Below are 13,245 nucleotides of genomic sequence, written 5' to 3'. Positions count from 1 at the left end.
CGGGCCGCCAAACTTCGTATTTTTACGTTTCAGACCATTCTACATCATCTCGAATCAAAATTAGAGAATGTAGAAATCGGACGGTTAGAATGCTTACAATGAATTATGCATGAATTACAATGCAAGCAAAAAATATCGTAGTAAATAGCATGGTGCCTGAGGTATACAGACAATTGGGATTACAAAGAGACAAGTATAAAACACAGAGCATATTACTCGTATAATATTGTATACCCTCCACAATCCCCGAGAAAGGGGGTTGCGATTTACGACGTGTTATATGGTTTGCCAACAAAGTGTATGTCTCTGTGCAAAGAATGTCTGTTGAGACGATGTCAAGAGGTCAACCTCCCTCTGTTTTTCCCTTCTGAGAAGGTTTCTCCAACTCTCTGGAAAGTCAGTTCAACACACTTTCCAACGTGGTGGCACAACTTTACCATGCACACACATGCGCAAATAACACATGCATTCTGTCTGATATTTTATACTTGCCAAGCACGCTCTTGCACCAATATGTCTACGCGCCCTCCAGCAACAAAACCAACTGTATCACGTCGCTGCGATTCTGCATGTTTTTTTGGTTTTCCATTGGCTTTGAGAGTACAAGGGCTCGAGGATTCGTGGCCTCGGGTATGTATTAAATTTGTTATAAATACCACGTAAAATTATTTGGCAATGAATTGCAAATGAGTGCGGTGATGTCAAAGGAGCATTTATGAGGTTTGAATTTATGGAGATAATGGGACGTTCTTTTTACGTTCAACAATGGCACGGAAAAGGATTTTTGTCAGGCGCAGATTCTTTGAAATTCTCCATCACAATTCAGCATTCACCATTTCACTGTCCGAGGGAGTCCGAGAGAAATTTTAATACCATTGAATTTCAACAGTTTCAATATTTGACTCCATGAAGAGAATTACTTTTCTCGCAATTTTCACTTCCTCTCTTTCGTTCTATATTTACATCCGTGCATTTTCGGCAAATGGCCGAGAGCGAAAAGGCGAGAGAATCTATTACAAACTGTTAATAAATCGCAGCGGACACTTCCAGTTCATCTAATTTCAGGGAACACGTATTATAAAAGAAAAAAATGAACGAGAATAACGGATGTCAGAGACGTTAAAAAATGTTTAGAGGGAAAACGTATCACGTGTTGACATTTTTCTATAATGGAGTGTCGTTCGTTCTCGATTATAAATCGTATGGTTATTTCTGTTTAAATACGCGCATACGGGGACGACTGGGCCTTCATCCAGGCCCATGTTCATGATTTTGCTCACCCACTTATCTCCACAATCACAAACATATTTCACACTTTTTCTCTTTCAATATCAAGGATCTACACTGTTAGGAATTTTTTGAAAATTAAGCAATAGTTGCACTTGAATGCTCAATGTTGTGAATTTGAATTCAATTTGAGTTGGAAATTCAAGATAATTGGGTTTTCTATGTTAGATTATCAGTGATATTTCAATGACCTGTAGAATTTTCAAATTCATTGCGGAAATTGAACACCAGATCCAACTGAATTTTCGGTGGATTGAAAATTCAGGGAATTTTTTGCTTGAATTTTCAAATGATTTAATAATTTTGAAATTTCATTGCGCAGGAACGTCGTGACGTAAGCTGGTGCGCGACATTGCCTTTCCCTGCGACGTACCTCAGGGGCCCTATTCTCGACGTTGGTGAATTCTCCTTCGTGCACGAATCGGCAATCGTCAACGCATCTGCTATACAACTACTATACGCAGTTCGTCAACGAACGTCGATTCGTGGACGAAGGACTATTCACTAACGTCGAGAATATGACCCCAGAAAGGCACGCAGCAGGGTCGCTGAGACAGGGCTGCGCGGGGTTTATGCAGGAGGGACCTATCTGTGTCCGTCCTGACCCCAAATCCCGTCAATTAAAAATTCACAATCTTCAGATTATGCGTATTAATTCAAATCAATTATTGAAGGATTAAGAATTTGTTAGTGAATAATACTCTCTCGCAACTAATTGATGATTATTATTATCGATAAAATGAAAAAATGGGAGCGCACCGAGTCAGTGTCGCATAGGGTTCCAGCAGCGACCTAGCCGCGCAGCACGGCAGCGCACTCCTTGCATGAATGTCGCTGCAATAGCCAGTGTCGCAGAGCCTCCCACAATTTCTACTAGGATACTCTAAAATTTAACTGATTTTTCAATAACAAAATGCATAAAAATTTCGTGTAAATGAGTGATTGTTCAAAATTTCACGATTTTTTACTTGAAATTTCAGAAGTAATTTTCTAACAGCGTCAGAAAGTAGTTAAAGAGACACTTTCTAGAATTTTTTATTGGAAAAATCATCCTTTGCTTTCTTAGGTCCTCATTGTGTAAGACTTTTGGCTTAAGACGAGTATGTAGGAGTTTTGCTTCTAAATGGTAACTTTGTTATCATTGATTTTGACGAACTTCTAATTTTGCCGAGAAATGATGGAGAATGTCATAAAACGTGAGGATATGATGTTTGTGAATTCTCCGAGTAATCAAGCATTTATAATTGGAGAAAATCAAAATGAATAGTAAAAGACACGAAAATAGTTAGTCCCATTTAGAATTAGGTTTTTGAATGCAAGAAACATCATTATTCCCTTGCTATACGGTACAGGCACCGCCTACCCTACGTGTTTGAAAATATAATCTTTAAAGGCAAGAGAAATCGTAATCCTAAGTATTCCAGCTCATTAAAACGGGGTAAATATGGATGGAATCAAGAAGCAGGTGGCCCACGCCAGAGGCCAATTAATATTTGAAGAACGTAACAAATAATTCCAGGAGTTTTCCCATCATTCTCATTCGTGTAAATATTTACATTGCATTAGCCGAGTTTTTTCATCTGTTATTCCATCGATTCCGGGGTAAAATTTGAGCTCCAAGAGAAAACGTTACGATGAACTGAGTCTCCGGGTCTATCCAACTGGGTTCGATTAATATTCCGAATTTCCATCAGTCTGGAAAAATAGGTAACAAAAGAAAAAAACATCTCCATTCCGTTCTCGGCCTCCACCCACTACCTCTTCTTTTCTTCTTTTCGTGGAACTCCTCTTTTTATCGTTCTCTGAGTCAATATTTGCCATCGGCGAGAATATAACATAAAGAATAAAAGGGGCGGGAGGAGGAGAAAGCTAGAAAAAATTTATACATATCATACCCGAGATCTACACATCTGACACTTTTTCGTAATCTCCGAGCACCCGAAGGACATCTCATCGACTCGTACTTTAATATTCGTCCCTTGAGCGTCAAGAGTTCACCCTATTTCTAGGATCACGGGGTTAGGATAGTGTTCACAGATACAAAGTGAACAAAAAATCCAAGATGAGAAATAAGCGAAAGACGTGTCAGAAAAACCCGCGGATAACCGGAGGGGTGACGAGTCCCAGACAGCGGTACAAATGTGAAAAAAAATGCGAAGGAGTAAAGATAAAAATAGCATAAAAGAAAATTCCAAAGTAGTCTGATCCATGAATAAGAAGCGGAGATGATAGTTGTTCCATTCCTCTCCGGTGGAAGGGCGAAAAAAAAGGGGGGCAGTGAAAGAAAGACAGATATGGATAAGGAGAGTTCCACAAAGAGGCAGAAGAAATGGTTGGAGAGCCCGGGGTGAATCGTAGGAGTGGTTTTATATCCATCTGGGACTCACAGGTCGATGTGCGGGACGTGCGCGCCCTTCACCGAATTTAAACCACCAACTACACAAACATAACAACATAAACGTTCCATAAAGCCCTTACCCAAAGATTGTTTTACGTCCTCTTGGAAGGGAGGATGTCCTCACCCTCTTCGGTTGAGCAGAATAAAAATGTGAGAGGACGGATAGAAAAAGAATTACTCAAAATGCTTTTTTTCTCTTCCGATGCGGGAGCTTTAGAGATTTTTAACTGGGTTATTACAGGAAAACAAGTTAGCGAATGATATAAGGGGAAGTTTTAGATGGTATACCACCGCATAAAAGAGATCGGAGAGAGAGAGAAATGCTGAGGAGGTGGGGAATAGTGCACAGTGGTGCTTGGATCACGCCGTTATCTCTGGCATCCTCCGGGAGCCATTCGTCTCCGCCTGAGGCACTTGCCCGCGCTATTTCTGATGATAAGAGAACAGTAGCGCAGCCCTCCTCCACCTCCTCCCCGCTCAACCCTCTAGAACCTTTCCAAGCGATGAGAGGTGTATCGATGGAGTTGTCAATAACTGTCCAAGTTACGTAGTAGTTAAATATCCAGAATGTCAATTAAATCGAAAATAGTCCCTTTGATGTTGTGAAACTCCCCTTGATTAGTATCCCTGGTCACCAATTGAATAGAACAAAGAATTTAATTTGAGAATTTTCCAACGTTAAAGGCTTCACTCGTGGAAACGAAGCATAACAAGAATTGTCCTCCTCTTCTCCCTCTGCTCGTTTGTTCCTGTATATTGTGAGGGATATAGCTTCAGCTGTTCGGACTGGGGGATTTTATCATTGGCCTCTAGGAAATCATAAAATACTTATTATTACAAGGAAAAAATCCCCTCACCCCTCCGCGGATCTATATATTTCCCTCCAATTACGCAATTGACGCTAAAACGATTGGATAACTCACCCCAATATTTCCGGGATTATGGAAACGCTCTTCCACCAACGACATTCATTTTTTCACGACTGCATTTGATCACAATGTTTTCCTAAACGAATCAACGGGAAAACTCGAAAAGCGATGTTTACTACTCATAAATGGACCCCATGGAGCCAATGCTTTTGCACATCGTGTCCAATTCAGGCGGACATACAAATATTATTCGATGAACGAATGAAATAGCTTTTCTGCGCTTGAAATGTAAAAAAAATATAACACGTGGATATACGGGATTGTTCAATGATTTATCAAGTGGAAAATGTCACTGGGTGAATGGCCAACCGATGGGGGCACTGGGAGAGCCTCGGGGAGCTAAGATGTGTGACGAAGTACTAAAACAATTCCCACGTGTGTTGATGAAAGTAAACGTCGATCGAAGATTGAAGGGAGGACCCTCCCGAGGCAGTTCACTATCAGCTCACTTTGCCATGCTGTAAATTATATTTTCTGCCTGTGTAAATTTCCATCTCCCTCGGGAATTTTCCATCCGCTTATCCAACGAAAACTACCGAAAACTTTGACTATATAATTCATACTCTGTTCACTCCCAGTTATTTCACCCTTCGCTCTAAATCAATTATCAATATGTCGGAGAGACGATGATTGTATTGCTCGATAAAAATTGAATGAAAATTTGGAGGAGGAAGTATTATAAAGAAATTTAGGAAGTAGTAATAAAAAATATATACTACGTTGAAGGAAGTAAAATTATTTGGATAATTTTCGGTTATTTTTATTCAGTTGCATGACAACTTTGAATGAGAATTTCCTCCCTTCTCGTCACGTGACACCTTCACGCCGATTTTATTTTACCAATTTCCTCAATTTTAATTCCGAATAATCAGAGTACCGTATTCAGGATCACTTTACACCTTCACATTAGTTTTATTTTGACAATTTCCTCAATTCTGATTTCGACACTTCACATTATCGATAATTTACGAAGGTCTTGGGGTATTATAGCTAATAATTTCCCTGTAGCCTGTCAATTTTTTTTTACAAATTTGTCCCGTAACCCCGAACACCGCACCCTGATCGGCCAAAATCAGAATTCAAGAAATTATCCTCCGAATACTCCTCGACCTTCAAAATTCATCGCATATTTCTTTCAAGATTTCCTGCCTGTCAACGATCGGTCTCAGTTTTGCAGATTGTTGCAAAATTGATCCCTCTCTTTGCTATGCAACAAAACATTTGGAAAATATCCGATAATTTTGAAGGTCTTGGGGTATTATAGCAGATAATTCCCATCAAATACCTCGTGCTGTGCAAGCTGAATTTTTAGTCTGCATAACTTGACACCTTCATTTACAATGAAGCTGTCGATAATTCACCAGGCTACTAGTGAATTATCAAAGTGATGATTCCACATTTGCCTGTGGATTATTCTCTCTGATTTTGACATTTCGATTTGTGAAAGAAACTTGTGGGAGGTTGCGTTGATTTGTTTCGACATAAAGAGTTAGTAAAAATGAGTCGATTTAAATCGACGCGAATTGTTTACAAGAATTGGCGCGAATTCTTTACGAGAAATTGATAACAATATTAAACAATTTTTGTTTATTTCTGTCAGGTAATCGTGTACGGTGCCACGTGACTTCGGCGACGGAACTCTGATTGATCGAACCCAGAAAACCCTCGACCTTCAAAATTCATCGAATATTTCCCAGACGTTTCCGTGCTTCGCACTCTGTAACATCCGATAATTTTGAACGCCTCAGGGTTTTACAACAGATAATGGAACCGAAATTCACAGTTTCACCGCTCGAATTTTTCATTGTAAAATTCCTTAAATTGAAAAAATGGGGTAAAGAGAATATCCACATATTAATATTGGGACTGGATAATCGTAGCCAGGGGCGGAATTAGCTTTATCCGGAGAGATGCACGCGTACTATAGCGTAAACATCCTCTCAGCAATCGATCCGGTGGCGACGCAGATCTCGACGTAGTCGACGTAGTCTAAAGTTAAAGACTCTAAAGACTCTCAACATTTGACGAACCTGGGTCTGGCGTCCCCACGATGAACGGGACCGTCGATAGTCTGCCCTGGGCCGTGGGCAAGAGCACTCAACCGACTGAGATATAATTATTCAAATACTATATTGTTTGCATTTTTAATGACGACTCTGTAAAAAAGGCGTCCTACAATATATGGACAAATATCTACTCTTTTGAAAAGTTATTTGGGGAGTGAATTCATAGAGTTTATACCCTTTCATTAAAATACTTCCTACAATGGTTTATTTGAATTAAATAAATTCTCTAGTAGATTCAAATAAATGATTTATTTCCTTGAAGTAAAGTTTACTGAATTCAAAAAAAGCCATTTTCTGCGTGTATAATTTCACTACAAGAGTTGATAAAATTTGCACAGAGTGCCATTTCTGCCTCAAAATTTTTAACAGTGTACCACAAACTTCGATAGCATAATTCATAAATAGAAAAAAATGATTCGGCGTTAATGTCTCCAGCGTGAGGGATTCAATATTTCGGTGTTAAAATCAACTCGTTTTGGAAGTTCAATTTACCCTCAGCCCCCAGTCAAATTGTGGTGCGGAGTGGATTTTTATTTTTTATACCAAACTGTATTGATAGCCATGTTTATATTGACATCATGGCAGTGCCAATTTTTTACTCCACTCATTAGTTAACTCCGGAATTGATACACTCCGGGCGTCCATACCGAAAACGAGTGTGGACTTGATTTTACTCGTTTTGGTGACGGCCTAGACTCTATATTCACTTAGAATTTTTTACTGTTTACTATATTGGCTCCCAGTTAGCTCAAATCTACTTCAAATCACAGTGTGTATTATCACCGGGCTATTTTAATCGCTCAAACCTTAGATGTTTTTAAGGTACAAAATACATGGAAAGCAGGATGATTTATGCTACCTTTCTACTTTTCAGACCTCTATACGAGGGAAACAATTAAATAATTAACAATGCACAAATTAAAAAATTCGGAGGCACACGGAAAAAATAAAATAGCAACGATTACTATGTTGGAATCCGCACATAGTGAACGTTATCACAGTTTTGTAAGTATTACTGTGGATATGGTAATGGTTACCATGGGACATCGTAAGGTTTACTATGTGACGCTTACTATGTTACATAGTAGAGCTCCTTATGTTAGGTAAAATGTCCTATAACACATAATGAAATTATTCTAAATAATTAAATACCATCAAGGAATGAAACATGAGTAGATCATTGTTAGACAGAAATATCATTAATTCAAGAACAAGCATTTTCTTGTAAGAACCATCGAGAAGAGAAATTCTATTTTTGAATGGAATAATGGATTTATTCAGAGAGCTCCTAATAAAGCGGATTAAAAGTTAAATTAAATTTCCAGTTGCATTTTTTAAAAATTAACTAAATAGTTGCATAAATGTACACAAATCCTTTCTTCATAGAAGTAAAGATTTTATTAGTTAGAAAGGGAATCATTGTTTAGATGGCGAAGGAAAAGAATTTATTGATGTGCAATAATTCTTTGTTTGAATCAGATAAATTGTTTATTTGTTTCCAATTGATTATTTACTTCTAATAAATGCACTATTGATTCCATATAATTGAAGCTTTGTTATTTTAATAAATATATACATTTCGAACAAAAATATTGCAGAATTTGATAGGAAAATTTCAAATAAAGATAAAACAATAATTTGTTTAAATAAATAATTTGTTTAAATTAAACAAATAAAGATAAACTTAATTTGTTTAATTTTTTTGAAGAGTTTAAGCTTCAAGCGCCTTGAGTTTATGAACGCATCAAGAGGCAATTGGAATTTCAACCGGGTAGTTTAGAGATACTTTCGATATTTATAGAACCATTTTCCATTCACATGGTGTAACCATTACCATGGGACATAGTAAGCATTACCATGTAACAGTAAGGATTACTATGTAGGGACAGTTGAAAACCCCTTTAAAAACCTCTCCTATGGCCATAGTAATGTTTACTATTTAATTCTCTCGAACTCTTTCAAATCAATCACCAAAATCCTGTAGAAACGATGATTGTATTGCTCGGTAAAAATTGAATAAAATTGGAAGTATAATTCGAATCTGTTTACCTAATTCTTTATTCATTAAATTGGATGAAATCCTTGAACTCACCATTTTTCTCACTGAGATAGTCGGCCCGTGCTTGCCATGAGGACAGGGCAGCTGAGATCAGCAGTACCACTCTGAAACTAAGTGTTTTCATTATTAGCATTATTACACTGTAGATATTCACTGCCGATATAACTAAGAGTAATCAAGGGAGCCAGTAGAGGGTAACAGGGGAGGCAAAATATAGCATTTTGGAGCAAAACTAATTAACGTTGGAGAATCCTGGAAGATTGTTACTGGGAGGGGAATGCGAGGGGTAGGTGAATCCCCTCCTCTCCTCCATAACCTACTGTGGAGTACCACTGGCAATTAAAACAAACGCACCAGTAGATAACGGCTCGCCTGAATGCCCTATAGAATTTGTACGTGCGGTAAGCGTGATTACAAGCATTTTCTAAGCTCAGGAAAATCTGAGATTCTTGTCGTTAATCGAAGGGATCTACTGAGACACGCGATCAACGGAAACGTGAAGAGATGGGATGAAGATGCTTGAAAGAGGTCAACTGGAAGAGAATTCTCGGGAATATTTTCCTCTTGGTTTGAAAAGTTGCATTAAAACACGAGGCGCGTCGTTGATCCTCGGAGAAAACGAAGGTTCGATTATGCGGGAGGTGGGAGGAGAGGATCATGAGGCCAAGTGATAGAGAAAGGACGGAGGCTGGAGGGGTGAAAGGGGTAATGTCTCCTGAGGTTATCGAAGTTGCGTCTCTCCTTGAATTTATACGGGATCGTTTTATCCTACTTCCGGCGGGAGGGTTATCTCTCCAGGTGTGTGGAAATAAGGAAGAAAGACGTTGCCTTGGTCTCCAACGAACGAGTTTTATTAGAGGGAACATGATCGCGATATTGTGTAACTGGCTGGAGGCAAGAGGTCTCTTGCACATCGGTCCAATCGCCAATACTCATAGGTAATTGGAAAAATAATAATGATGATGGTACGAGGAATTGTAGTTGGTTGGTTTTGTCTTGCGTTACATATTTCCTTGGAAAATGTCGGGGATGAAAGTAATGGAAGAGAATATAATTTCAGAGACGCCTAATAATATCAGACTCTATGTTTGCCGAGGTTCTCTGATTTCTAATTGAATGGTGTGGCCATAATTGAGAAGCTGACCAGGGATGCGACATAACGTCACGTTTTGATATCTGTCAGGTCAGAAAAATATGATAGCGATGTGACGTCGTTTTTTCGGGTCAGGATTTCGCTGATACTATCGATTAACATGTGCCAATCAGCTAGTTAAATGCAATGTGAATGTCATTAATTTGTCACAAAATCTTGTCACAAATTTTTCAATTTCACTGGTTTTTCGGTGCAAGCGTTGACTTGCCAACGTGACCATCGCCCAGGGAATGTTGAATGTGGAGTGGATTTTTCAATTGCAAATTTTGTGAAATATTCGGTTTGAAAGTTGCGTGCAATTTGCAGATGGATATCATGTGGGAAATTGTGATGAAAAATTGGTGTTGAATTTTAGCTCGGCCGGGGTTTGAACTTTTCAATCGAAAATGAATTTTGTCTGATGAAACCATATTTATATGGAGAGAAAAGTTGGATAGCATTTACCTAGAAAATCGTGGTAAATTTTACTGTACGGAAGGTAATCGTAGAGCGAAAAGTATTTCATTGAAAAAATACCTGTTTGTGTAGGATATTTTGCCATTCGTTTGGTGAAAAAAGTACATCTCGATGCAACAATTATTCTCGTGTACAGTAAAATTTCCTACACCGGTAGGGTATTTTTTTTCTTACACGCATCTGAATGGGGACGAATAGAAGCGAAATTTTATCGAACGCGTTCGTTAAAAAATTGTTCTCCATCACAGAAAAATTATACGCAATATTGAGCAATCATTCACGTTCACTGGGATAATTTTTGATGGAATGCAGGGTAAATTTTACATTTTCGGCACAAATTACCCTCACGTTTCGTAACTTTTCCTGGGTCAACTAAGAAAAATTCACTACTCGCCTCAAACTTTTTTCCCAATATAGGGTGAAAAAGTATTGAAAACCGAGTTCGCTCCACTATTACTTGACTTGTTTGGTAATTTTTCTTTCCTTTTCTCCGTGTATTGATATCAACTATTTGACCATTCTCAAGAAGAGAAATGACAGTTAATAAACTTCAATGACATGACTGACATGACCGTCAGTGACGTGTCATGTCATTTTTTCACATCCGTGAAGCTGGCAATTGCAAAAAAAAATGAGAATAAACAAGTTGATATCTCAATTTTTGCACAAGCTAGAGGATTACAAAGGTTTTTATGGAAGAAACGGAAAAACGGAAATATCTCGAAAACTTTGTATGGATGGGTGTATATGTTTTAATTAATTTAAATAGAAGGCATCGAAATGAATATTTTAAAAACAGACAAATCGAAATCGGTTCGCCAGTTTTCAACATGTTTTCGGAAAACCATTTAAAAACGAATCGCTTTTTCTAAAAAACTATTAGATTGATCGGACTGAAATTTTGCACAGAGTAAGTCCTTATTAAGACCCATAATTTGACAAAATTTCAGATTTTTTGGAATTATTTTCACCACTGAACTACTAGATTTTCAAGGGCTGCGCACGAGATCCAAACGAAACTTTACTTTGAAGAGATCGTCTCGCACTAAAAAAACATGGAAATTTTTGGGACCGTCCCAGGCCAAAAAACATACTATTTTCTCCTCTGGTCATGACTTCGAGATAATTTATCTGATCACACTCTTCACTTTTTCCGGTCTTTTATGTTTGGTCTCGGTCTCAGTCTCGGTCTCGGTCTCGTGCACGTTAAAAATCCTATCGTAAAAAGGAGAAAGAAAATTGATCTCGAAATATCTCGAAAATCTCGAATAAGCGTAAGCGTAAGACTGAAACCGAAGCGCCACTACGTGAGGAGATGAGAAGGCGCGTGCGTAGCACGCGCGGCCGATCTCGTAGGAAAAAAGAGAGGATAGAGGACGTAAATTTTCTTGGAGTCGTGCAAAGGGGAGGCAATACTACGCTTTTCGAGACTGAACAGTCCCGAAAATGTCCATTTTGCTTCAGAGCGAGATGATCTCTTTAAAGTGAAGTCTCGTTTGAGTCTCGTGCACACCCCCACAATTTTCTAAAAATTGACCACCCGGAAGGTGGCGGTGGACATGCTCACATACAGACTTGTTCACCACACTTCGTATTTGTACGTTTCAGATCATCCTACATCATTTTTAATTAAAATTACAGAATGTGAAAATTGGACGATTAGAATGCTTCCATTCGGAAGCACAAAAATTACTGAAATAACGTTTTCAAAGCCATGAAGTACAGTTTTCCAATCGAGTTGGAATATACGTCAAAGTAATCACGTAGAAAAAGACGTTAATGAACTCATATAATGAACGACAAGAGAGAAAGAAAACCCCTGAAAAACCTACTCTTTCAACGGCAAACTCAAGCTCAAGAAATAGACTTCACTCGAGTAAATATTCAATTAAATTGTTCGTTTATCTGCGAGGAATTCAGATGAAAAAAAACATGAAAGAAAAACGTAATGTACGACTGCATTACAATAGAGACAATCGTGGGCGTCGTGTATGCACACTGGGGCCGGCGAGTGTTCCCATGAATCACACGTCCGATAATTTTTCATTCTCTTACGAAACAACTCTGCAATCCCGAAAAAAAGCCTCATCGATATCCGAGTTCAGTCGTGTCTGCTCGATCATAAGAGCGAACACTTGAAATCAACATAAGTAAATAATCATCCACAGACCCCCCACATTCAAAACCTTTTTTAGGCATGTGTTATATTGCATGTAGAAGATGCCCGTCATTCATATATACAATTCTATTATCCAATCCGAATAATCAACAAAAAAAATATGAATGCATCATCAACAGTTAAATAGCGTAACATTGTGATATTTGAGTTTTATTTTGAGTAACTTCAGTCGATTTATTGTGAGTGAGACTTATTGTGAGTACGTCTTCACTTGAATCAAGAAACATATGACTCGAACATTGACAAGAAAAGATTATCTTGCACTGAGAAAAAAAACTTTCGTCAAAAGAATTTGTACTTGTCCCAATGGCGCGGATAATTTTTGTAATGAGTTGAAGTTATTCGATCGAATATCCCGCGCCAATCGATCCCGAAAATGTTGCAATAATTTGGTAAATTGATGAAGCATCACTTGTGATTCAATAAATGACTTCTCACCTCACACGAGACACCTAGCTCTCTTGGTTCTCAATCTCTGGACATGACCGGTCAGTCAATTGCTTTGCCCATCATTTTGTCACTTGAAGCGTTGAGTAATTGTATTAATTATTCATTGGAATAATGTTTTGTCTTGTTTAAGATTGCTTTTCTACTCATAATCTATAATAAGATGGAGATGGCTAAAATGTGTCACGCGTTTGTTTTGTCGGAATTTTTCCACGTTTTCGCAATACAATTGTCGAAGCATCACGACACATAATTCATGATAATGCGGACA

The 13,245-nt window shown here is 38.2% G+C and overlaps 1 protein-coding gene across 1 annotated transcript in view; it reads right to left on the bottom strand.

The window, feature by feature from the left end:
• LOC107045602 (collagen alpha-1(XV) chain) overlaps positions 1-13,245 on the bottom strand; it is a 106,463-nt gene that overhangs the window by 78,601 nt on the left and 14,617 nt on the right. The window contains exon 2 of the mRNA XM_015267928.1: positions 8,773-8,849. Coding sequence (XP_015123414.1) covers positions 8,773-8,849 — 77 coding nt within the window. The remainder of the gene's footprint in view (positions 1-8,772; positions 8,850-13,245) is intronic.

This window comes from Diachasma alloeum, unplaced genomic scaffold (genome assembly GCF_001412515.2).
Source record: "Diachasma alloeum isolate Michigan unplaced genomic scaffold, Dall2.0 Dall_scaffold_00181, whole genome shotgun sequence".
Classification (NCBI taxonomy): domain Eukaryota; kingdom Metazoa; phylum Arthropoda; class Insecta; order Hymenoptera; family Braconidae; genus Diachasma; species Diachasma alloeum.
The sequence above is the reverse complement of the archived record's forward strand: the minus strand, read 5'-3'. Positions and strand labels throughout refer to the sequence as shown.